Source organism: Papilio machaon, chromosome 7 (genome assembly GCF_912999745.1).
Source record: "Papilio machaon chromosome 7, ilPapMach1.1, whole genome shotgun sequence".
NCBI classification, from domain to species: domain Eukaryota; kingdom Metazoa; phylum Arthropoda; class Insecta; order Lepidoptera; family Papilionidae; genus Papilio; species Papilio machaon.
The window spans coordinates 5,297,402-5,322,602 of NC_059992.1; the positions used below are offsets into that span (position 1 = coordinate 5,297,402).

The following is a 25,201-nucleotide window of genomic DNA, read 5'->3' on the forward strand; positions in this document are numbered from 1 at the left end:
AATCGGATAGTGCACACAGAAACAACTTCGTTTATGAACGTCGGAGCATGATCTAGGATTACGCGATTGAGGAGAAACACAATTTCGACGCTATGCAAATCTTTTAACAAATTTTGCAAAACAAAAATGAGTCCGTTCTAAATTGATAACTTAATCCATTGATTTTAAACCTTTTAAAAATAAAAGAATTTATATTATAAATACAAAAAAGATTACTAATTGTGATTATTCATGAAGTAATTTGTATTGGATAATTTTTTTAGCAAATTGTCGTAAGATTAATATTTTCATGCATAATAATACCTAAAAGCTATCAAAGTTTGTTTCTTTGTTATTTTTTTTATTTTATTATCCGCGTGCACGGGTTTGTATCTAATTGCAATATATGTAACTAATTCACCTCGAATCGTTGCAAAAGGAATTTACTTTTCTTAATGAAAAACAAAATCTTTGAAGTAATCATTACCCTGCGTCAAACCTCGTCTCAATTCAGTTGTATCCTCAACCATTGAATAGTCGAATAATTTTTCCTGCAAGGACCCGTGAAATTACTCCGTATCTTAGCGACAACGTAATTGGAAATACAGCATACAATAGCAATTTATCCCTTGCGATTAAATAACAAATCCGAACAAAGAAACGTAACAGAAAACCCTAAAGGTGGGTATCATTCAAATGTGGAAGCAGTTTTTTAATATTGATTTTCGTGATTATTGAGCATCTTTTCTCTTTTTTGGGATTATTATATATCTACAATGTAACAACAAAAACACATAAATAACTACATAAAAATAGCCTTTAAAAGGGACACTAATTTATCTCTATTAATTTAATATTTTTAATATTATGAAATTTAGATATTATGTATGTAATATACTTAAAAAAAACATCGCAAGATCGGACACATAAAGTCGAACGCCGCATTTAAAAAAAATCTTTCTATTTTTCTTTCAACGTAACCTCCAGCGGTTGTATTCATAGAAACTGACCTCGTTTGCTATTAATCGCTAAAGGAAATAATAATGAATCTATAAGAGTGTATCAGTTATTCACATTCTTAAGTTATAAAAAGAATTTTCATAATTAATTTTCATGTACAATATTCACCTCTATCTTTTCTTTAAAATTCCGGGGCCTTTACGACGGCACCACAAAACCACAGTGTCCTTAGCTACCGTAATATAAAATGGAACCGTAATATAAAGTAAAGACAAAAGACTGACCAATTACAGTCAATTGTTTACTGCAAAATAAATAAATATGTCCCTAAAACATCAGCAAAACACCACCTCCTTACCACTAATTTAAGAACAACATAATTTTTTTACATGATTGTACCATAATATTAAAGTACAATATTTAATGTGAAAAATATTTTTTAAATAATTAAATAAATACTATGTTAATAAATATAAAAGTCAACAGTTTCAATTGTACTCCTGAAACATAATAACTGCTGGTATTAAAAACGAATTCTACTCTTGTCCATACCTGACACACATTTGAACAATTCCTCGTTCGATTAAACAATGGAAATTAGGTATCGATAAAGCGTTAAAGCTTTGTGCCGTACATTGTCGATTCAAGAGAGGACATGGTAAAATTAGAAACTGTTGATAAGCAAACGTAAAATACTGGCCAGTCCTTTTTTATTTTTCTTTTTAATATTTCTAGGTTAAACTGTAGTAGTTATAGTGTAGTTCTAGTTTCCATCCAAGTACGACATGGGGGCCTTTAAGTACCATCTTTAGACCACATCATCACTTCATCGGATGGGATCCCGTGGTCAAGCGCTAGATTTTTAATATAAAAAAAACTGTTAACTTAAATAAATCAAGGAAACCTATCAAAACAGTTATCTTAAATAAATCAAGAAATTACTTAAAATAAAAATAAAACATGAAAGCGGAAAATGTGTTCACTGTCAGTGGTATGTACTAGGTACAATATTTTCGCAACATTGTAACGTGTCGAGTGCCGTGGTAACTGGCTAAAACAAAGAATAAAAACATTTGATAATGCTGTTTTTTTATTCTGTCGTTCACATTGACTTTTTGGTTTCAAAAATTTCTCGTGAGTGTATCGTGTTATTCTTTTTCCTCGGATCCTACAAGGGTTATATGTAAAAATTGTCACATCATGCATGTTTATCGACTTCCAATATGACCTTAGCGATAAAATACGAGGTTCCTGTACATGATTATGTTAAGTAATCACCGGGATATTTCCGTCTGCGACAATAAAGTCAAGATTTAGATGCGTCGTCACCCCTGAGGGCGTAACGGAACGCCTATCTCACGGTAATTGGATTTTCAGATTCACGACGAGAACAGCAGTAATGTGCTACTTCATCTTACACAGGTTTTCAATGGTATTAAGAATATTTATAAAATTTTCAATTTAAATAACTGTAAACGAAAAGTATGTGGTTGCACAAATCTTGATGCTTTTGTCGCGTTTATGTCATGTGATTTGAATCGTTGTTTTTAGTGCGTAAGACCAGAAAGTGCGGAAGTTGTCAATGTCAAAACCTTCAGTTTCTGCTGCCGAAAAATCTGTACAACACATATTGCCATCTCAGTTATGTTATAAAAGAATAAGAAGGATGCACAAGGGTTTCGACAGCTAGAGCTAACGGTGGAAGTATACAAAGATATCTGCCATAATTAAAAAACACGCATCAATTTACATCCAATTCATATATCATTAGTGCAAAGCGTTCTTATTAGTAATGTTGTATATTTTAAAGTAATTATGTACGTTCTATCAATAATTACTGCGGCGCTAAATAGGTGACCGGCGCAGCCGCGCACGTTTGTGGGCCATTCATTTGGCAAAGATTCAAATTGGTTACGTTTTACAATATATATTACAGTCACACTTCACGTACAGCAACCAACGAGCAGAGATTTTTTTTATCAAAGCATGATTCTAATATTAAATAATTAACATCTCTTCACAGTTTCAGAATTCTCATTGCAAATGTTTATTATTTTCTCAGACTCTCCTCTATGATCTATGTTAATACAACATTTTGTTTTGTTAAGTTTTCATAGTGTTTAAGGTTGGTAGTCAACCAAAATTGTAAATTAATTCTTGATTAACGTGCATGAAAAATCGTGGTGTGATTATCCTACAAAACAAAAAACTTAGCTAGCTTACCAGCTTGTAACACTTAGATCCAATTTCCGCAACGGCTATTTGTCGCTTTTTCATTTTTATATTAAAAAGGAAAATAATGATAGTATTACAAAATTAATGAAATCAAATTTCATAATTTCAAATACGGTCATTTTCTTAACCTAAATAAAGTTTTTGGTAAAAAGTGAGCTCAATTTCTATTAGAATCCACCTTTGACAGTGTTTACGATGTTTTCAAGGTAGTTATTTATCCTTTAGAAAGGCACTATAACGCGACGATATACTCTGTGGCAAAATGTAAGAAGCGCTTACTATTAAACTGTGAATATCAAAGAAACGCTTATAAGGAAATAATCTAGTATTTTGCAATTAAGTGTCAAAACTGTTTGCGATCGGGTTAATCTGTGCCGCCAATTTGTATGGTCGAGTCCGGCCGTTGAGATAACGATTTGGATTGCCCGCTGCCCGGTTCCCGGTGCTCGCTGCCCGCTACCCGCTGCCCATACTATGCAAAGATTAGAGGTGACACGTGAAAGAGAATTAAAACCTCTACGAGACTTGAATGCTACAAGCGACGTGTGAGAGCAATAACACAAGGAATCGATATTGGAGTTTTGATTTTTAGGGAAGGTTAGTTATAGATAGTCAGTGTAGCAAGCGTTATTTTTTATAACTTATTTTGTCTTGTTCAACTCCTATCTGTTTCGCTTTGAAAGAGTACAGTTAAATATGGGAAACTGACTGTTAACCTTTTTTCATAGTATAAGGTGACGAGCGAGCAAGCAGATACCGTTATTCGCCAAAATAGCGAAGTGACTGCTGGCTGCCCATCTAACGCACAGAAAAAGGCTATTTATCATACTAATGCGTCCTTTTTCCGCCAAAATCACGTCCTCTTCTAATCTTTTCCATGTACTAAAAGGGTCGGAAGGGGACGAGGACTAAATTAAGCCCCCAGTATGTTCTCATCCACTCATCACACGCTGTGTGGTCTCGATATTGCACCGGGTGAATCAGCCCATTTATGGAAGAGGTGTTACTGCGGATCACTGTTTACGGGCTCTACTACCGTTAACCTGCGCCTAAGTCGGTGATATTTAAATTTATAGTGTAAAATAAATTTTCTATTTTCGTTTTCACGAGAATCACCAAATTCTATAATTATCAATTAATTATGAGTTACGTTTTTATTTCTCTTTATTCCAAAAATAACAGTGGATGCGAATTTATTGGAGTAAAATACGATGTATAAAGGCAGAAAAAATATCGAGAGTAGTGTGAAATTGTTTTAATAGATGACTGATCAATAAAGTCATAAATCTTATCGGTACGTTTGCTCTAAAATCTCTTACAATTTTTGCAAATCATAGTAATAGATTCATGGTAACATGACATACTTATAGTACACTGGCTTTATGAAAAAATGTAACACGATCGAACTTACTTGCTTTCTTAAAATCACCACTAGTTTCCACTTTTGTAAATGCAGCAGTAAAGACCACGAAGTGGAAGTTCTTTTTATAGATTTGATTAAATAAAAGGAAAGAAGAGAGATGTGAAGGAGACAACGGGTTTTAAAAATGAAAAATTTCAATAAAAAAAACAATTTATACACAACATTTGCAGGGGAAATTCACTTTATAAAACAAATTAAAAAATACCACTCTGGCGAGGATTACAATATTTTTTGTTCATCCCTCTATATCTTTTTTGTTGTTCTGTTTTATTATGATATTCAGCATAATTAAACCGCGTCAATCAAAAGGAGATTAAAATATCCTATGCACGTAATCGCTTGCAGCATGTTCTATTTATAAATTGATTGTATTTGCTGGTAAAAACATGGCTTCAGGTATTTATTACATTATTGCTAAATTAATTTTTAAATTAAAAATATAACTTATTTTTATTTAACGAATTTTATTCGAGATATTTCGATATGCACTTCAAATTCAAACTTGAAATTGTATTAAGATTAGCCCTTTTGTTAATGTAACATAAATTTAACGAAAAAAAATCAAAAGTGTTACTTTTCTAATTCAAAAGATGTAAATGTTTTGTGAGTAAGAAACTGAAGATCAGAGACATCTAGCGAAAACCATCACAGTTAAAACAAAAACATGATGAGACATGAGGTAGACTCTTGAAACCTCCTTTTTAAGAGTGTGGTTTGGCTAAAACTAGATGGCACTGTTGTGTATTAAAACGCTCAGTATAACTAAATTATTATAAAAAAAACGTTATTCAGGAAATATTAATTTCGAGCATCGACTATTTTTTATATAATGTTTCGGGCGCATACAGCTTTATCATATGGTATGGATTTTTTAAGTTTAGATTTTAACCAAATAGAAACAAAACACATAAACAAACAAAAAACATAATATGACTATAATGACAAAAAAAAATTCGAAAGAATTTTTAACATTTATTAGAAAGATCCCGCAAAGAACTTGCCGATTATTTACAACGCTTAAACAGTGAGCAGTAATCACATTATCACAAGAAAATGACCGACATTTCAATGAACAAATTGAAGCTGTCCTTAAACAATGTTGTTGCCTACATTTAAAGAACATATAAAAATAATAAAATCAGAATTTTAAAACAATACTCCGCACACACAGAATTAAACTATGATTAAATAAGTTCCTGATATTCCAAGATTCTCATTCTCGTGGCCTAGAGTATCCACTTAACAATTAAATTTGGATTTTAGCCGGCTTTAAGTAATAAACATTATAATTAATAATTATCTTTGTTAATTAACCTTTTTTAGAGTTAATAATTTATACACGTTTATTAAAACAACGTTCAGCTTTACAAGTAATTCTTAGTTCCTTGGCAACATTTTAAACGTCTAAAAAACAGACCTTTAAGAGGAATACAACTGTAGTTACCTAAAACAGCTGATACAATCTCCTTACATTTAATCTTGACACTAGAAACAAAACAACATCTTACTAATATTATAAATGCGAATGTTAAGATCTCCGAAAGATACCTTCAAACAAACATCCATCCGTGCATCCATCTAAACTTCCGAATTTTAATATTAGTAAGAATAATTATGCTTTTACACGTAGTATAATGGCTTGACTATCATAAAGTTTACTTTTAATTAAACTAGCTTTTTCCCGCGACTCCGTCCGCGCGGGAAATAAAAATAGAAAACGGGGTAAAAATTATCCTATGTCCGTTTCCTGGTTCTAAGCTACCTGCCCACCAATTTTCAGTCAAATCGATTCAGCCGTTCTTGAGTTATAAATAGTGTAACTAACACGACTTTCTTTTATTACGGGGAGGCTGAAAACCAGCGCGGCCTTCAGTGACAGGCTGGAGGCAGCATCAGCTGAGCCTCTTCCCATTTAGCCAAAAACTATTTTTTTGTTTTGTTTTTCTCTTTAATCGATATCCTTATAAGTGTGATTTGTTTTGTTTTTGGCTAATAAACTGGATTTTATTTTTTTTCTTTATTTTTTTATTTTTTTTTATATATATAGATAGATAGATATCTTTATCTTTGACAAAACAGAGATAACAATATGTTATAAACGATGATTTGGGTCTCAGAAACCCACGGTCAGAGACGTTAAATACAGTCAATACAGTTCAGTTTCTTTTATATATATAGATTAGTAAAGTTTTCCATAATAGACACAGGTTACACAAAAGCGAATGTTTGGATGGATGCTTGTTAGTGGATGTCGATGAAATTTGGTATAGATGTAAAACACAGTCTAGAAGACACATAGGCTAGCTATGATCCCGGAAATATAAAATTCAAATAATGTGAGTTACATTAGTTGGCGCCAATGAGCCCATATAGTCACATCATATCACGTTACAGAAATAATTAAAACCTATCACATGTGCTAACTTCAAACGTCAATTGAAAAAACAGAATAACTTTCGTCTTTTAATCTTGTCATATATCCATATATAGGTATTGTCCTACATATGTCATCTTCAAACGTGATAGTTTATTAAATTGCTTTATAATGATAAAATAAATTTCACTCATAATTAAACATGTTTTTTATCAATAGAAAAGTGAAATTCGCAACTTGTTTAGCCGGTTATAGTTAGGTCAACTCATCTTGGCACAGTGGTATTCTTATTAATATTATTAAAGTCGTGCTTAACCGTGTATAATATCCAGCACATATCATCCAATGAAAAAGAACTTTCTCGTAATAGGACTTAGGAAAGCTAATTTACTATATGAGGACACCCATCGATAGATCTTTGTAATGATTCAAGAGAATTTACTATGTTTAATCCGGCATCTAAATTCTGTTAGCCGAATGATACAAGCGAGATTAAACTATTTGTCTTATTTTTTATTATCTGTGTGTTATTTTGTCAGTCCGGTCCGTTATCCTCGAGCCCACGAGCCAACTGACCCCGAGGCCGCGAATGCTTATCACTTTCGCCTACTTCGTACGGTCATTGACCTATTATTGATATAGGTTCTTTTGTTATTTTATTATTTTAACGTGTTTGTGCCAGATCTTATAGATAGAATCTTTACATCGAAGATCTATTATTTTCATAACTAAGTTAGCTTTCAAAAACCCGTTGATATCTTCACAATTTTTCACTATGAGATGAGTACCAATTAAAAATAAATATGTTAGTCGCCATTTCACTTATTATTGACCGAAATAGCTATTAAAAAATAAAAACAATTTTGCGTAAATACATCAATGTTTTTGTTATTTAAATTCCTCGCTGACCGTTTTTGCTAACCGTATGCCTTCTATCAAAATAATTTTAATTTGCATTGTAATTAAAGTAAAACATGCTGTATCGTTCAATAAATAATCAGAAAAGGAACAATCGCATTCCACTGCCGATACTTGTATTAAAACATATTGTTGTTTCTTTTTTTATTAAGTAAAGTGAGAGGGACGTTGTTTGTTTTTATACAAGTGTTTCGACAGTGTATAAAAACTCAGTAGTAATCCGCGTGTGTAACAATCACGATAGGGTTGAGAGTCACGTCAAGCAATGTGCGTTCATACATTAATGCTAATTAGACGTAACGCTATGTAACAAGGTGTTATGTACTCGTTAAATAAGGCAACAACACAAAGAGCAATTACATTTTGAACGATTCGCACAAATATTGCATTGAACTTATCATTTATACTTTGTAAGAAGCATTTAGAATATAACGATAAATAAATACATTTTCCTTCAACTTATAATTTTTTAAATAAAATATAACTGTACGTTACCATTTATTTTGTATGTTAATGCACGCTCTTGTAGGTAGGTTCTGTAAGCTCCTTTCTGAACTTAAAATCTTAATCAGAAGTTATTTTCTATATAGGTTCTCACTAGCATTTAATTGAATCTTAACAAAATTCTCTAAAGTTACTTATCAATATAAACTTTCATACAAAATGTGTGAACTGAGTTAACTTCCTGCCAATTCTGAAAAGCGTAGACGATAATATGTACCGTACACGTTAGCATAGAGGTGTTTGCCTTCAATCTTACGGTACTCCGTCACTTATCATGACATACAAATTCCCAACTCTCTAGTCAAAGATAACTTCAATTCACTTACTTTATAAATTGTTTTTTTTTTCTAATTCAATATGTAAAGTTCAAGACCAGAACGTAAGAATAAGTGGCTGAAATAAAATGCCTTTGTTTAATGATAAAATGATATGTTTTATTTTAAAAACCAATCAGGCACTTTATACGAGTAAACAGATCGAGTTCTGTACATCCGAGAACATTTACGAACTTTCGGGAGATAATATTGTCAAAAATATCACAGTATAAAATTACAATTACTTCGCAAAAACTTTTTTTAAAGGATGGAATCGTGAAAAGAATATTACTTTGTTTAAAAACATACAAAACGAAAGGTAAATAAACAAAACTTTTTTACGTTTTCGGTAAGTTTTTTCACAGTTTCAAAACATACTTACTATTCTAATACACACTATTTAAATATAACTGATCCTAATTTGTTAATTAATGGTTCTAGTCATGTATACGCTAAGAAAGCTTCGAGAGGATTAAAAATGCAATTACCTCGACCCAGTAAAAAAGTATAATAAGTGTGTTCTCTTATCGGAGACCTCTTTGTAAGCGTATTGCGGTGAGTTAGCGGTACATCCAAGTGCACGGTCAAGGCTGGTTTAAACGCGCGGTCAGTTCACAACGATCACTCGCTGTTGGCTCGTCGAGAATACGCGACGCAGGATTTTTTTTTTCAATATCGCAAAATTTTAAAAAAATAATTTGGTTATCCTTTTCGGTAAGTCTTCAGATAGTTTCATTAAAAAAAAATTAAATTGAACAAAGAAATATTTATATTTGTAGTCTATTAAATTTTTATTTCCTATAAATTTATAATCAAGCTCAATTTAAAGTTCTTACTTGATTTGCAAAATATGGGAATTTATTTGAGCCTTAGAGATTAGTAGAAAAAAATAAAACGTACGCCTTTCTCGGTGCATTATGCGCCTCCTTTTTTTAAATACCAGTACATTGTTATTTTGTTCATCTACAAATGCGGATAAGAAGAATCATGACATTTTTACTTACAGAAATAATGAATAAAATATTGTGGATCACATTTGTGACCATTTATATTAGTTACGTTCAAAGTGCTGTTATCGACAAAGATGAATTTGTCACAGTTGAGGATAATCCTTACCAGAATGTCAATGAGATTGCCAACCCAGACGTAGAAAGTGCAAGAAACGAAAGAATACTATGGCCTTATGTTGCGGAAAGTACGACTAAACCTGAAAACGAAGAAAGTAAAACTGATGAAAAGGATATCAAAGATGTTAAACCTAGAGAGAAAAGGTTCTTGCACTGGTCATATCCACAAAGTCCCATAGTCGATATGATGATGCAAACAATGTCAGTTAATTATTCTCCCAACGTAGCGGGAGATCCTTTCGATTTCCTACGGGATTCGTATCAATTGCCAGAGGGTAAGTGCTTTGATTTTATCATTCTAACCATAGGGGTCTGTGTAAATACCTTAACATTGCAATGTTAACCAATTTACATGTACCGTACATATTGCCGTTTTCTTTTTTTTATATTAATAATTTTCTTTGTCAATAATGTTGTCATCTGGTAGAATTATGAATACACAATTGTAACGATTTCAAAAGAGCTGTGAGTAGCAAAACTTCATCATAGCAGTTGGTAACATGGTAACATTAAGTCGGTGAACAATACGTCGTTAAAGATATCCCCCAAAAACGCTAAACTATGGTAGTCTTTCATCAGATTAATAATTAAAAATGATTGCATTTTCGACATTAAGTTAAAATTAATGCCATATACAAAAGAGAGCTTTTGCTTCATTCCCAATTAAAAAAGCGAGTTACAAGATACTGTCGGCTATTCCTATCTCTATTTTTAATTAGAACTACCAACGGTTGCGCAGTTTAAGAGTGGTGGTTAGAAAGATGGGCCGGCTCGCCCGGTGCAATACTACGACCACAGAGAAGACAGGCGTCAAGTGGAAGCAATCCCGCGTTTCGTCTAACGAGTGTGCGTTACGATGGCCCAATTTAAGTCCCCTTTCCTTTTTCAACCTTTTTTATAAGTAAAGTTTGGCGAGGGGAAATGTATTCGACGGAGAAGGGGACGCACAGGAAGACAAATATCCTTGTTCTGTGCGTCCTTTCTTCCGTCGCTTCGCTATTTCAGCGAATTCAGGTAGCCACTTTTTGTTTGCCAACTAATGGTTCGCCATTAACAACTAGGCACAAAATACCACGACTAATAACATGTTCAATGTTAATACACAATGAAGCTATGCACTCAGAAGCTGCGGGAAATCTTCCATTAAGTAAGGAGGTCATATCCTGAATCCCAGTTTATTCACGAGTATGATGACTATAGCTGATAAGCAAATGTTCTCACAAAATACGAAAACAATGTGATATAACCTAATCTGATTCAATTTACCTTCAAACAATTTTTAACAATAGTTCATACGAGTATAATCAGGGCCAAAACACAGAAATTAATTGTTGATTGTTTCTCGCTCGCAAATAACGTTGCTTTAATGATGACCGGATATGCATAGAAGGGATTCATTATACGTTAAATTACTGTCTTTATTCATATATATTATTACACTTCGCGTAATAAATCAAAGTATTTGTTTTTGGTTTCATACAATAAGATTTTAATGACAGAGTTGCAATTTATGTGGAACTCTAGAATAAAATAAATACTATATTTGATATTAAAGATACAGACAAAAGAGAGACTTTCTTTAATGACTACAATTAATAATCCACAAATTCGCAGCAATTCCTATAAAAATAATTTTTATAATGTTATAAAAAAATTCAAATACGCCTCCATTTGAGCCATTGCTTCGGATGGTTGGAATTACTCACTGTTTTTTTTTCCAGTAATTTAATATAGGCTATAGCTGCTTTGCCTTATGCAGTTAAAATATCGTAATAATGAACATAAATACAAGCGTAGCTTATTACACAGGCATTTCACAACTCAAATAAACAACGATCGTACTAGTCGCTTCTCAACGATAGCTATAGGTTAGGGTCCCTAAGTATCAGTAAATATTACCATCAGATACTATATTAGAGCTCTATTATAAGAGTTAATAAACGACACATAAAAGAATGCTTTTTTCTTAAGCTTTTCGAGTGTTTTTTTTCCAATGAGCCGATGGTCCATAGAATCAAAAATATATTCCCATTACTCCGATTAATTCTATGGATTCTTATGAATTGCTGCGGAATGGAAGCTACACAGGTTTTTTATTACAGACCAGTATTTTATTAAAATATAATTTTCTATAACCTTCTTTATCACACCTATGACTTATGTTACTATAGCTAGGACAAGTTTATAATGTGTGAATAATCAGTCATATATGTTCATATATGTTTGCAACATTATTTATACATGCATCCTGTCTGTTTACAGTCTCTTTAATTTTCACATACATACGCAAAAACAAACAAAGCGATTACAATACTTGATGAATGGCAAAGCAGCGTGGCCATAAATACGTTATATTTTCAGGATAATTACGATATTGTTGTTTCTATTATAATACAAAATTACTTGTTTTATTTGTGACTGAAAGGAAATTAACTAAAACAAAGAAGATTTATACATAAATCTCATTGTAGTAAAAGAAATTCAGTACATAACAAGAATTTAATTTTTTAGGTAAACTGTTGGAAGAGTATGATTATATAATAGTCGGTGCTGGCACTTCTGGGTCAGTTCTCGCAGCGCGGCTTACTGAAGGCAAACCTAAAGCAACTGTTCTGTTGCTTGAAGCTGGCAAACCTGAGATGCTGCTATCAGATATACCAGCACTTGCGCCATATATCAAACTAACACATTACGTGTGGCCATATACTATGGAACATCAACCAGGAGTGTGCTTGGGTAAGTTTTAATGCGGTCTTTTCACATCGGCCAACATCATTCGCCAACATGTTGACCAATGTGTAGAGCAGGAGTTCATACTTTTATGTTGGAACAATAGCTACATGGTCGCCGTTATCTATTCGGTATCAATTTTTAATATAGTACTGTTAACTCAATTGTTAAGCGTTTGTGATGCACTCTCATAAAGACAAGTAAATACTCTATATTAATCAAACAAATGTAAGTGTTTACGTTAACAAAAGTGTTATTAACAAAGAATGACATTTATTTACCAAGAATATTTTCTATAGTAAGCAAGAAAAGGATGTTGAGTAAACGAAAAATAAGCCAAATTGGTCCCAGTTTGTTTTCCCGGTTAAAGCTAGTTAACAAGGTTAGCTTATTATGGTATTTGTACCGTTTACGGAAAACAGCGAACAAGAGATAATAAGTAGTCTCAATTGATACAAACTTTGGATAGCTCGTTGTTACCGAGAAGATTACAAGTACTTTTGTTTGGAAAATAGAGCTTTAAATTCTGTTATTAGAGATACCATTCCAAGTGATATAAATTGTATATTAAAATTTCAAGGTACTTATTTTTTTTTATGAAATTGTGTATAAACGTGTCAAACATGAATATCAGATACTAAATCTGTCTTATCAACAATAATAAATTCAACAGTTCAAGTGATTCGCCTCATAGCACTATTTACAAATAAAAAGTAATAATAATATGGATTCCTTACTTAAACTTGAACGTAAAATAATTTTTACATATGCCAACTTGGATGTGCGCGGTTAAATTGGAATTTAAAAAAAAAGTCGTAATTTCATCTTCTGTTTATAAAAAGACTGGGATGTTCATTTAAAAGTAGAAAGAAACCGGTTCGAAAACGAGGACATCAAATTGTAAACAACTTATAATTCGAAGTCCTGTCTTAACCAGTGCTTTATTATGGAGATTTTATAGCTACAAATTCCATGCAAGGACATCATTATATTGGCTACGGAATGCAATAATGTTTCTCACTCTGTACATTTAATGTCTTTGGTACGATCAACGTGTATTTTATTAACGAACAAAAATAGAATAGATAAAATTACGGAACATGTTGCGTGCATCGTAAACAAAACAATCAAACACCGAAAACAGCCTTGATAGTTATATTATGTGTTTAATCTCATTATTAAAAATAGAATAGACGTAACTTCCTGACATTAGAATGTGTAATATCTTCCTTTTGTTTATAGGTAGTGAAGAACAGCGTTGTTACTCACCCCAAGGCAAAGCTGTAGGGGGTAGCAGTGTCGTTAACGACATGATTTACTCCCGCGGTCGCCCTCAGGATTGGGATAGAATCGCTGCCGACGGTAACTATGGATGGTGCGTTTGAAACTTATCTATCTCATGAACCACTTTGCATATTATTATACAGCGAAGCTTACCTCGGTGCCACGGGCTCTTTAATAGCACCTTCGGGACCGAGCCTAAACTGTATCTTACTTATTAAGTCAAGACGTGCTTTGTACAAAAGTTAAATTGGGATTTGTTAGTATTAAGTTAACTGTTGATACAAACAAAGAAATCTTACTGAAAAACAAAATACCATCGTGGTTAAAATCAGCTACGTAAGGCTTTAGATTTATTTAGAGAACAGTATTGGAAATCGTTTAGTGAAACTCTACTGAAAACGTATTAAACGTAACTATAAACTCGTGTTTATTTATTTCAAAGTTTTACACGTAACAGTAACATAATGACGGAGGTAAAGGCACTATTAAAACTTATTTAAAATTTAATATAATTTTTATAAAATCCTGCTTTCAATTAAAAAATATTTCTCTACCAAAACATTGATTCATGAAGAGCAAACTTGTATTATTCAATGAACATGCAAAAGCTGGAAATCAAACTACAACAGATACCGAATTCTAAAGCCGGTGTAGATCTTGGCTCCCTGTATTATAAGCTAATGGATCGGATACGCCCGATGAGTCTTGATTCTCAGAAGTCGTGCAATGTCGAAATTATTGTTATTATTATTACAGACTTATTTAGACAGTCACTTCATTACGCCTTATTTTTATTTCAACTATCCAACATTTTTAAACTTGTCGATTTCATAACAGAGGTACAGTCAATTAATTTTGTCGTACAAAACTTTTAGACCTAACCTAATTAATCTGTTTTTAAAAGTAAGATGTTGTTCATGATAGTCATAGATTTACAGAAAGAGCGGCAGTCTAGAACTTTATACGAAGATATAAATCTTAAATCTAAGAGGCAGAAGTTTTATGGACAAATATCGATTTATCATAAATCGTAACTAAACTTCGTTCAACGTTATCTAGCACCATATAAAATGAATTGTTTCTAGCAGAATCGTGCAATATTTTAAATCCAATTTAACTTAATGTTGACATCGTAAATAAATTTGTTTTAAATTAATAACTAAAACTAAAACTAAGACTTGAAATGACATAAGGTTTCTAATGTTTCCGAAAGCACTTCCTGAATGAAATGTAAAACATTTTAAAAGATTAACTATCTATAATAAGACGCGTGTTTGTATGTTATTTTTTAAAGTATGTTTCCATGAAATCGTGTAACTCTGATTACATCTGATAAAAGCCTACATAAAATATAGACACGCAACTACAAGGCTTTAATTGAAATAACTTCTACTGTAGTATGTTATAAATAATTTTTTTACGTTAAATATCTTTACTTCAAATTATTATAGCTGGCCTAGTAATAATTTATTCTACTTAAACATTGTTTAAGAGTAACGTTTAGGACAAACATAAAATGATATATCATAACATTTATGCAACTACTTTAAAATTTAGCTATTGAATATTTCTTAAGCACGCTAATGGTAGTTAAACTTGAAAACATGTATTAGAGCTTTTAAATCACTATTTGATTGTTGTATAAATTATATTTTGTATATAATTATTGTAGGTCTTACGACGAAATTCTACAGTATTATAAGAAATCGGAGCGATGCGAACTAAGGAAATACAAAAACGCTACGTACAGTGGACGTGATGGCGAGCTAACGGTCGAGAATGTCCCGTTCAGGTGAGTGAATAGACTCAATCACTAGAATTATCCGCACATCAAGTCGAATTTTGATAAGGTATAAATGGACTATTTGTGGTTTGAATGATAACATGCCTACATTTTTTTTACTGTATTTACTAATTTTATTAATAGATATTATAGTGTCTATCTCATTTCGTGTTCACGTTTGACAACCACCGATTGAACTGAAAAAGGCACCCTGACAGGTTTAATTTTTTCAGTTCATTTAACATCGATTTTATGTTTTTTCAGGACTGGTCTAGTTGAAGCTTTTCTCGCAGCGGGACGATTGCACGGCAACCCGACAATCGATTACAACGCACCGGATCAACTCGGATTTGGATATGTTCAAACAACACAAAATAGAGGACATAGACTGAGCGCCGCTAAAGCTTTCTTACACCCTCATAAAAGAAGGAAGAATTTGCACATACTAACTGATGCTAAAGTAACTAAAGTTGTAATTGAACCTCAAACCAAAAGAGCATATGCGGTTGAGTATCTTAAAAATCACATCAAGCACACTGCGCGTTGTCGTAGAGAAATCATTCTAGCAGCTGGTTCTGTAGGTTCACCACAACTGCTAATGTTGTCAGGCATCGGGCCAAAAGAAAAATTAGATGTACTAGGAATTCCCGTAATCAGTGATTTAAGAGTTGGAAAAAGTTTATACGATCATATAGCATTCCCGGGAATAGTGTTTAAATTAAATTCAAACAATGCCAGTTTACAAGAATTAAAAGTTGCTACACTCCCAAATCTAATGCAATGGTTACAATTCGGGGATGGCTTGATGACGACACCCGGTTTAGTGGAGGCTGTAGGTTTTATAAAAACTTCGCATTCTGATGGCCAAGTACCAGACGTAGAACTACTTAACTTGGGTGGCTCTATAGTTTCAGACAATGGTGGTGCATTTAGAAAAAGTTTGAAAATATCAGACAAGACATACGTAACTGCATTCAGTGGTCTCCATGGTTCTGACACTTGGTCCGCTATTCCGATACTTCTTCATCCGAAGTCCAAAGGCTACCTCGAGCTTAGGGATAACGATCCATTTTCACATCCAAAATTATACGGTAATTATTTCACCGATCCACAAGATATGGAAACAATGAAAGAGGCTATTAAATATGTAATTAAGTTGGGAGAGTCAGAGCCATTTAAAAAATACGGTGCCCAGCTATATCTGCCACCATATCCTAATTGCCAACACCATGGTCCTGGTTCTGATTTATATTGGGAGTGCGCTATTAGAACAATGGTAGTGTCCCTACACCATCACGTAGGTGCATGTAAAATGGGACCTCCTAACGACCCTGAAGCTATCGTTGATCCCGAATTAAGAGTATATGGAGTGGACGGACTGAGAGTTGTAGACTTGAGTGTTTTGCCCCACACAATTAGTGGGCATATGACTGCTCCGGCATTAATGATTGGTGAAAAGGCTGCGGATATGATTAAAAAGATTTGGTCAAATGTGGTCGTGTGATACTAGTTAGGTTTACTCATAAGGTTAATAAATTATTATAAATTATTTATGTTTCATTTAATTACCATTTTATATTGAATTTTCTATTTTGTGACTTTGCTATTTAAATAAAAAATTGCTCAGATATGAAAAGATATGAAAGAAGTTAAAGTCTTGTATTACGTAGGTTTATGTCATACGACCGGACGCCCGTGACTTCGTCAGTGCAGAATTTAAAAAAGTAGCATATTATGAATACCCGCGTGTATCAGCTACCTTCCCATCAAATCACGCCAAAATCGGTCCAGCCGTTCCGAAAATTAACCTATACAAACGCAACTTAAGAACAGATAGCCATACGAAAATTTAAAAATTGGTTTTCGTCATCAGACAGCAAAAACATCATGTGTACGAAATATGTTTTACTAGCTTTTACCCGCGACTCCGTCCGCGCGGAATATAAAATAGAAAACGGATTAAAAATTATCCTATGTCCGTTTCCTGGTTCTAAGCTGCACTGCTGCACACCAATTTTCAGTCAAATCGATTCAGCCGTTCTTGAGTTATAAGTAGTGTAACTAACACAACTTTCTTTTATATATATAGATATAGATAAGAAGATTTATATTTCATACAGATAATCTAATTTTATTAATATTTATATGATTTGTTGTATTTATTAGCGTTAAAATGCATCGACGGAATATAACAAAGTACCTTTAAAAAGATGTGGTCATGACTTGATTCAATACCTTAAGGTTTACTGAAAGATTTTAAGCAACTCATCTTTCCGCGAAGAAAATTAATGGTTCCTCAGTAGAGTTCCATTAATGGATCTCTGAATATTGTCATAATAAAAATACTACTCATTTCGGTTTAACAAAATATTCTTATATTACGTTCGAATTTACGTTAAGAAATATTTTATGAAATCAGGTTAATAAGTATGAATATTTTTTTTAATATAACGAATTCGATAACTAATTATATCTAGTAACTATTAAAACATAAATATAATTTTCATACAGTTTAAGAAAATCTACATAAATTGTTTGAAAAGAACAAAAAACAAGAAAACGAGCTTCTAAAAATACCGTCTACATAAACCTCAAGTGAGAATGTAATCGTTTGGGTATTCAAACAACAACCTTCATAAAGGGAGTCCTCTATCGCGGAAATCTCCACGCCTTCGACGCCTACACACTCTGAATACCAACACCCTATGAGTCGCACTCATTCATAAGATACTACCGAAATAACATAGCAAAGATATGTAAGCGTGAACACTAAATCTATACTTATGTTAAAAATTGTTTCATATTATTTTCTTTTTAACTTGTTCTTAATTTATACAAGATTTATATGACTTAAGCGTACATTAAGTAAAATGAAAAATACAAATGAGATAACTAGCTGCAAAGTTGCAGTTACGTTTATTTGCTGTTATTAGCGATTAGGAGCACCAGTATACTGAGAAAATGGATGAAGAAAATATGCATTTTTTTAAGATAAAAACACGATTATTTGTTAATTTTAAACTTAGAACTAAATTTAACACTAATTTAATTACATCATAAGTAAACATGTTTGCAATATAAACCAACTCAAGTTGTGATACATCCGCTGCATATATTCAATTTCCACTACTTATTGTGTTACGAGTCTCGAAATTAGGTTCCGTACATTGATAACTATCGCCGTGAATTTACACATTCCTTAATGCTCGTATTGAAACAATTATCTTTTTTTCCAAAAGAGGGTTTATAGTATGTTTTTATTCCAGTATTTCGAAATTAAGAATTTCAAATATGGCGTGAAAATTGCTTTTCTAATTATACAGTTTTTGATAGAACCCACTTTGAAAATATGTATTCTTTCGAGGTGAAATCAACACTAATTATGTTAGTTATACACTAATTGCTGGTCTAAAAGAAGGTTCATCTGTCAGACTTCTATATTTGAAGCGTTTATTTAACGAAAGTTAATAAAATATTTTGTATTTCTTTTAATTAGCTTACTTATAAGTAACAACATAATATTTAGATGTCAGTGAGATGAGTTCGAATCGAGAATTCATAGTAAAGTCGAGGTTGCTCAATGAATGGGCGGGAAGCGCAGTCGCCCACGCTCAGTGGCGCGCGCGAACGTTGGAAAAGTGTCTCGCGCTCCCTCAACAAGTGAGGCAAGTTGTAGAGCTTTTACCAAAAAAAAGCTATGTGAAATATTCTAACAGTGTTCATGCAAAAAATATTGTTTTTTTTTTTAAATAAAGTGAAGTTTTGTAGTGATTATTTTACAACTAAATAGTTTAATATTAAATTTATGTTGTAAGAAATAAAAAAATTAATTTTATGCCGACCAACTGCTAGAATTGCTAGAAAGTTTCAGTCGTAAGTTTAAGGAATTATTGTTAAATTTGTGAAATTAATTTCTCTATCTTAATCATATATGATCATTTTCGTAATGTAATTTAATGCAAATTAGTTAATATAGTTGTTTTTTTGTTTTAAAGCGCTAATTTTTATAACTTCTTTTAAATAAAATAAAGCGTAAAATTTACACAATTATAAAAATATTCCTAATAAATTACACAAAGATTACTAAAGTCAAAGTGCTACTATTTTTCCGTACATCGTAATTGATAAAGCAGAATAAATGAAGAGAGGCAGAGTCTATTTTTCGACTACTTTTATTTCCCTCTAGTCTGAAAGAGATATTTTGTATCGATACCACCGCTAAGATTTTAACATACTTTTTACATTTATTTTTAGTGTATAATATCGCGCATAAAACATTTTTGAACAAAAAATTTTCAATCATAAAAGGACGATTTAGTAGACCAATAAATCAAAACCTTCCGAAATATTTCGACTTTTGGGCTAAAAATATTTTATATTTTCTATTAAAAACCGTAATAGATTCAAACAACTGTGTGGAAATATCTCGAAGGACTTTACCCACAATTTAGTCTCTGGGAAAAATAACTACTGACGACACGTTATGAATAAAACAGTGATATATAGAAATACACGAAAGAAAACAGTACGAAAAAAACATTTTTGTGCGACCTTTTTACAAAGACTGAATTTATTAGTAACATATTATATAGTGGTCGTATAACATTCATTGCCAATTAATTAATCAGTTGCACTACTAGTTTACGAAATTAATCTGCATCCATCACAGAGTCTTCTTAGACTATTTCAGTACAATGGTAACAGAACTTAAGGATATCATGTTTGAGCTTGTAAGTGGCATAAACTAAATATGCTGTTCTGTCTTCTCTTAATATTTAAAAGTGGGTGATAATTTATTTTTTATGAAAAAATAATTTTATTGCATATGATTTTTTTAATTAGCTAAAAATAACACTTACATTACGTTCGTTATCTCGTAAAAATTAGTAAACATTTGAGGAAAATTTTGAAAATCAGAAAAAGTTCAGATTTATTATAGCGCTGTAAGTTACGGGCTTTTGACTCCGAGTGAAGTGGAGGTGATAAATCAAATTAACTGAAATAAATTCCGTTCCATTCATAAGCTTCATCAAAGCGATTTGTCAACATAATGGCCGTGAGGTTTTTTATAAAACAAAAGTTTTACAAAATAAACCATTAGGTAATTCTTTATCAGAAGTTAAATTTGCACTTTCTAATAATACAATATTTTATTATTCAAATAATACAAAGAAATTAAAAAAAAATATATTTTTCAAATATAAAGGTTAAAGCTTTCATCATTAAAGCTCTATAAGGAGGAAAGGAAGTTTAACGTGCACTACTCGCTTATTTACAGCGGCGACATTAATTTTATGCTTACATAATGCGCTTGCCGATCTTAAAGTAATAAGCTTTTCCATTAAGATAGATTATACCAAATTTTACTGAAAAATATGATTTACCCTGTAATAAATCTTTATACAATCTTTCGATTATATAAATAGAGATGTTCTGTTTATGTATCTATTCTTATTCGATTAATAAAATGACGATATACTATGAGATATTATCTCATTGATGGAATATTGAAAAAGAAAATGTCGAAAATGGTAGGACGAAAATAAATTCGATCTCAAAACAATTTTCATTTCGAAATAAAAATTCGAGATCATTTCTTAACTAGCAAAGACTTCGAACGTTTTAATCTTGGAACGCCACAAAAGTAATACGTTGAGTTTTTGAAATATTAAGCATTAACTGGATCATGAATCAAGATGGTGGAGGTGATAAATTCCAAATACTTTTATTATTTATCTTGTTGAGTCTATGCCCACCTCGTACCTTCCCTTCCAAGGTTTTGCTTGGTACGTGAAGCTATTACTGCGTAGGACGTGAAAAACGACATAAACGAACGAGTTACGACGCTCGCTTCTATTGCCCATATAATGCGCTTACTGTCACGTTAAATTGAAATTGCCAAGTATATCACCACCACCATGATTGCCTTCGACGAAGAACTCAATCAATACGGTGTACATTGCCTCTTATTAGTTACTAACTGTCGACCGCGACTCCGTCCGCTCGGATTTTAAAAAAATTAATAAGTAGCCTATTTGTTCTCCCAGACTATATTCTACATATGTGCCAAATTTCATCAAGATACATTGAGCCATCCATATATGTATCTATCTAAACATTTCCATTTATAATATTAGAAAGAAGAATACAATTACAAATTTAATGTAACGAAACTAACATTTTGAAATTAAATGAAATGAAAATGAAATGGTAATTTCAATTAATTAAATTTCGTTTTGAATAAAGTGTAATGTTATGTGTTCTTGGATATTTAAATGTTCAACTTTAAAATATTGAAATGTGTTGAACATTAATGAAAGAGTTAATAGACAATGTGTTCAATGTTTATTTAATTAATAATTAGTGTTATGAATACGTTAGGAATGGTTTGCAGTGATAGTTGATATTGGTTGTGATCAAGGAACAAGATGGCGGCGCGGAGGACCAAACGTTTGTTGTCGATTTTCTTCAGCATTCTTCTGCTGGGACGAGCTATTGCTGGTGAGTATGCATCGAATATATTTTTTTAATTATGTTTTTTTGTTATAATTTTATGTTCTTTAACTACATAGGAATGTAGTTGGAAAGATTTGCTTCTTTTTGCTTCGCGTTTATTTTAAAGTTGAATATTTTATTTAAACAAAACTACAAAGTTTCGGTGTGTAGTTTTGTTGAAACATAAATACTCAACTTTAAACTTTACATCTTTGTAATAATTAATGCAATTGCACAAAAGCTTAAATGCACGAAGTATTTTTTGCTACCTAAAGTTCTTTCGATCCAGACTCCCAAGTGAGTGTATAAGAATATACGGTTTATTAAAAAAGTAAAAGCTACGGATTGTTTCATAAATACCAAGTACTCGTAGAATTAACCGGCGAAAAGCTAGTACAGAAACATATTGTCATTATTCATATCAGAAAACTAATTATGACATGTTTTTATAGAAATGATTTGATGGTGGAAACCCAAGTTTAGATTAACCATTAGAAATAAAGATTTGTCACTTATAATTATACTGTAATTCAAACTTATTGCAGATACCCACTTAGCTATTTTAGCGATTTTTGATAGCTCGCTCTTTTTATGAATGAAAAACTGATAATTATAATGAGTTCCCATAATCACGATCAGGTCAGTTCATTTTGTAACAAATTAAGACATATCTTTAACTTAATTGGAAGCAATTAATTCTATGTACTGTCACCAGCAAACAGTTATATGACCACGTGATGCTATTTATCGTACGGCTCGTGAAATACGAACATAAACGTAAAAGTTACGATCCCTCTCGTTAACATTCACAATATAATGTGTCATCACATCAAGTGATTGCGTTTTACTTTCTGATTGAAATAGAAAACAATCAAATGAATGTTACGAAGAAATTTATTGGTATTGCTGTAAATTTATTGTATTGTATTATTGTTACATATATATATGGAACAAAAGTAAATCACAGTTGTCGTATTGCATGCACGCTAATGTATCTTTGATTAGACAGGAATAAAAAATAGTAATGAGGCTGAATCTGATATACCTGTTCCTTACATCCTAAAAGGGTTTATTTCAGCGATTATGCTTTTATACAAACAAACTGTAGTACAACCTTGATATCTTATAACTTTGTCTCCTTTGGTACACCTTATTTTTCTACTTTATTTATCTTCAAATTGTCCTCCGCAGTCATCTTTGTAAATATCGTTAAATTCTCAAACATTACTTGCAACGACCGTAAAATCTTTACTGTATTTCTAAGTTAAGAAGGGCATGAGCAAACATTCAGCATCCCTTAAGGACCCTTGTGACGAGAAACGTCTCTGTCGAGTCGTTTTTGCAGCCCTGCAAGTCACATTATTTCTAACGTATAATTTGTCTTGACTTTTAATGTTCGCAATTCTTGAATGTTGTATTTCATATTCATTAAAATGCGATACACGTTTATTAATTACGGTACGTTAATAAAAACGATACAATCGCATTCGATCAATTAACAGCACGTGGTTTATCGAAGCTTAGCTTGTGGATATTGAAAATCATTAGTGTATAAACTCGACTGAAATTACACGTATTAAAGTTGCTCAAAATTACGCTGCATTAATTATTTGCTATTTTTCAAAATATGCTTTAATATTGATGAAAGTACGTATATAAAATATCTGTCGGTATAGATGTTTAGCTTTTTATTTCTCCTACTTTTATATCTCATATTTTAAAATAGGTTTACATTAAATGACAATAGCCGACGTAGGCGTTACTTCAACAATTTTTTCCATTTCATCGCTAAAAAAACAGAAATGGACATATTCTGCTTTTGTTCTATGAAATATCAATGTTTATTCAAAGGCAGCAGATTTTGTAATCCTTTATTCATAGAATACATACGTACTTTATGCATATATGTATTTAGAAATATTTTTTTTCATTATGTGTCTTGTCATTTTCCAACATTGTGAGAATTTTTCTTCATATATTCGTAACTTTTAAAGGCCAAGGACAAGTTTTTGCTAGACTTTATATGTAGTTCTTTCAAAGACGCTGTAATCAATCTTGTCATGTGACTGATCGTGTGGTATTTCCACAAAGGTGAAAGTATTATATAACAATATATAATTATTTCAGCACACTTAAATTATCTATTAAAACTATTTGTTACCTTTAATTGAGACTCACATTCTTCTACGTTAATGCTGCCTTGCTTTTTCATAGGTTTTATTATAAACTAGCTTTAACCCGCGACTCTGTCCGCGCGGAATAAAAAATAGAAAACGGAGTAAAAATTATCCTATGTCCGTTTCCTGGTTCTAAGCTACCTGCCCACCAATCTTCAGTCAAATCGATTCAGCCGTTCTTGAGTTATAAATAGTGTAACTAACACGACTCTCTTTTATATATAAACTAGCTTTTACCCACGACTCCGTCCGCGCGGAATAAAAAAATAGAAAACGGGGTAAAATTATCCTACGTCCGTTTCCTAGTTCTAAGCTACCTGCCCACCAATTTTCAGCTAAATCAGTTCTACCGATCTTGAGTTATAAATAGTGTAACTAACACGACTTTCTTTTATATATATAGATAGATATATATTATTCTTCGGATTTACTATAAATTTAACTCGACAGATGACGCTGCTATGTTGTTTTTGAATATAATTTTCCAAACAAATAAGTAGTTTCGGTCGTAATAATATAATTTATTTTAACTTCCGTATACTCTGCAGACATGTAAGGTAATAAAATAACAAAATTATAAGCAAATGCGAACGTGTGAAGCTTATGAGATTGTCACAAGTAAACACAAGTTACGATATTTGAAGATATTTTTTGCAAACTTTATTCGTAGCACACGACATCCGGGTATACTGATCGATATAAATAAGAAGTTGCTCTCAGTTATTACGTTTTAAATAAGAATGTGCACAACCAAGTCCATAGTGTTACGTCATAACACTTAAATCAAATTTTTAATTCTACCGAAAAAAATTTCCATTTTTTGCAATACAACAAAATTTCAAAACCATGTTTTTATTATGAATTAAAAACGAAGTGTAACAACGACGAAGATGAAACG

At 31.9% G+C, this 25,201-nt stretch overlaps 2 protein-coding genes across 2 annotated transcripts in view; both read left to right on the plus strand.

Annotated features, from left to right (window-relative positions):
* Positions 1-9,407: 9,407 nt before the first annotated feature.
* LOC106714831 (glucose dehydrogenase [FAD, quinone]) lies at positions 9,408-17,152 on the plus strand. The gene is made up of 6 exons (XM_014507947.2): positions 9,408-9,421; positions 9,714-10,109; positions 12,346-12,570; positions 13,807-13,939; positions 15,521-15,640; positions 15,896-17,152. Exons 2-6 carry the CDS (start codon positions 9,719-9,721, stop codon positions 17,133-17,135), a joined length of 2,109 nt encoding a protein of 702 aa, XP_014363433.2. The 5' UTR covers positions 9,408-9,421; positions 9,714-9,718; the 3' UTR covers positions 17,136-17,152.
* Positions 17,153-21,884: 4,732 nt separating this feature from the next.
* LOC106714704 overlaps positions 21,885-25,201 on the plus strand; it is a 62,685-nt gene continuing 59,368 nt past the window's right edge. Inside the window, exon 1 of the mRNA XM_045678636.1 lies at positions 21,885-22,132. Within this exon, the coding sequence (XP_045534592.1) occupies positions 22,060-22,132 (73 nt within the window). The 5' untranslated portion in view covers positions 21,885-22,059. The remainder of the gene's footprint in view (positions 22,133-25,201) is intronic.

What these genes read in the sequence shown, in the direction of transcription:
- LOC106714831 (XM_014507947.2), top strand. Translation starts at nt 9,719, where the DNA reads ATGAATAAAATATTGTGGATCACATTTGTGACCATTTATATTAGTTAC. An exon ending in TTCGTATCAATTGCCAGAGG is followed by an intron (nt 10,110 to 12,345) that starts GTAAGTGCTTTG and finishes TTAATTTTTTAG; the next exon opens with GTAAACTGTTGGAAGAGTAT. An exon ending in TCAACCAGGAGTGTGCTTGG is followed by an intron (nt 12,571 to 13,806) that starts GTAAGTTTTAAT and finishes TTTTGTTTATAG; the next exon opens with GTAGTGAAGAACAGCGTTGT.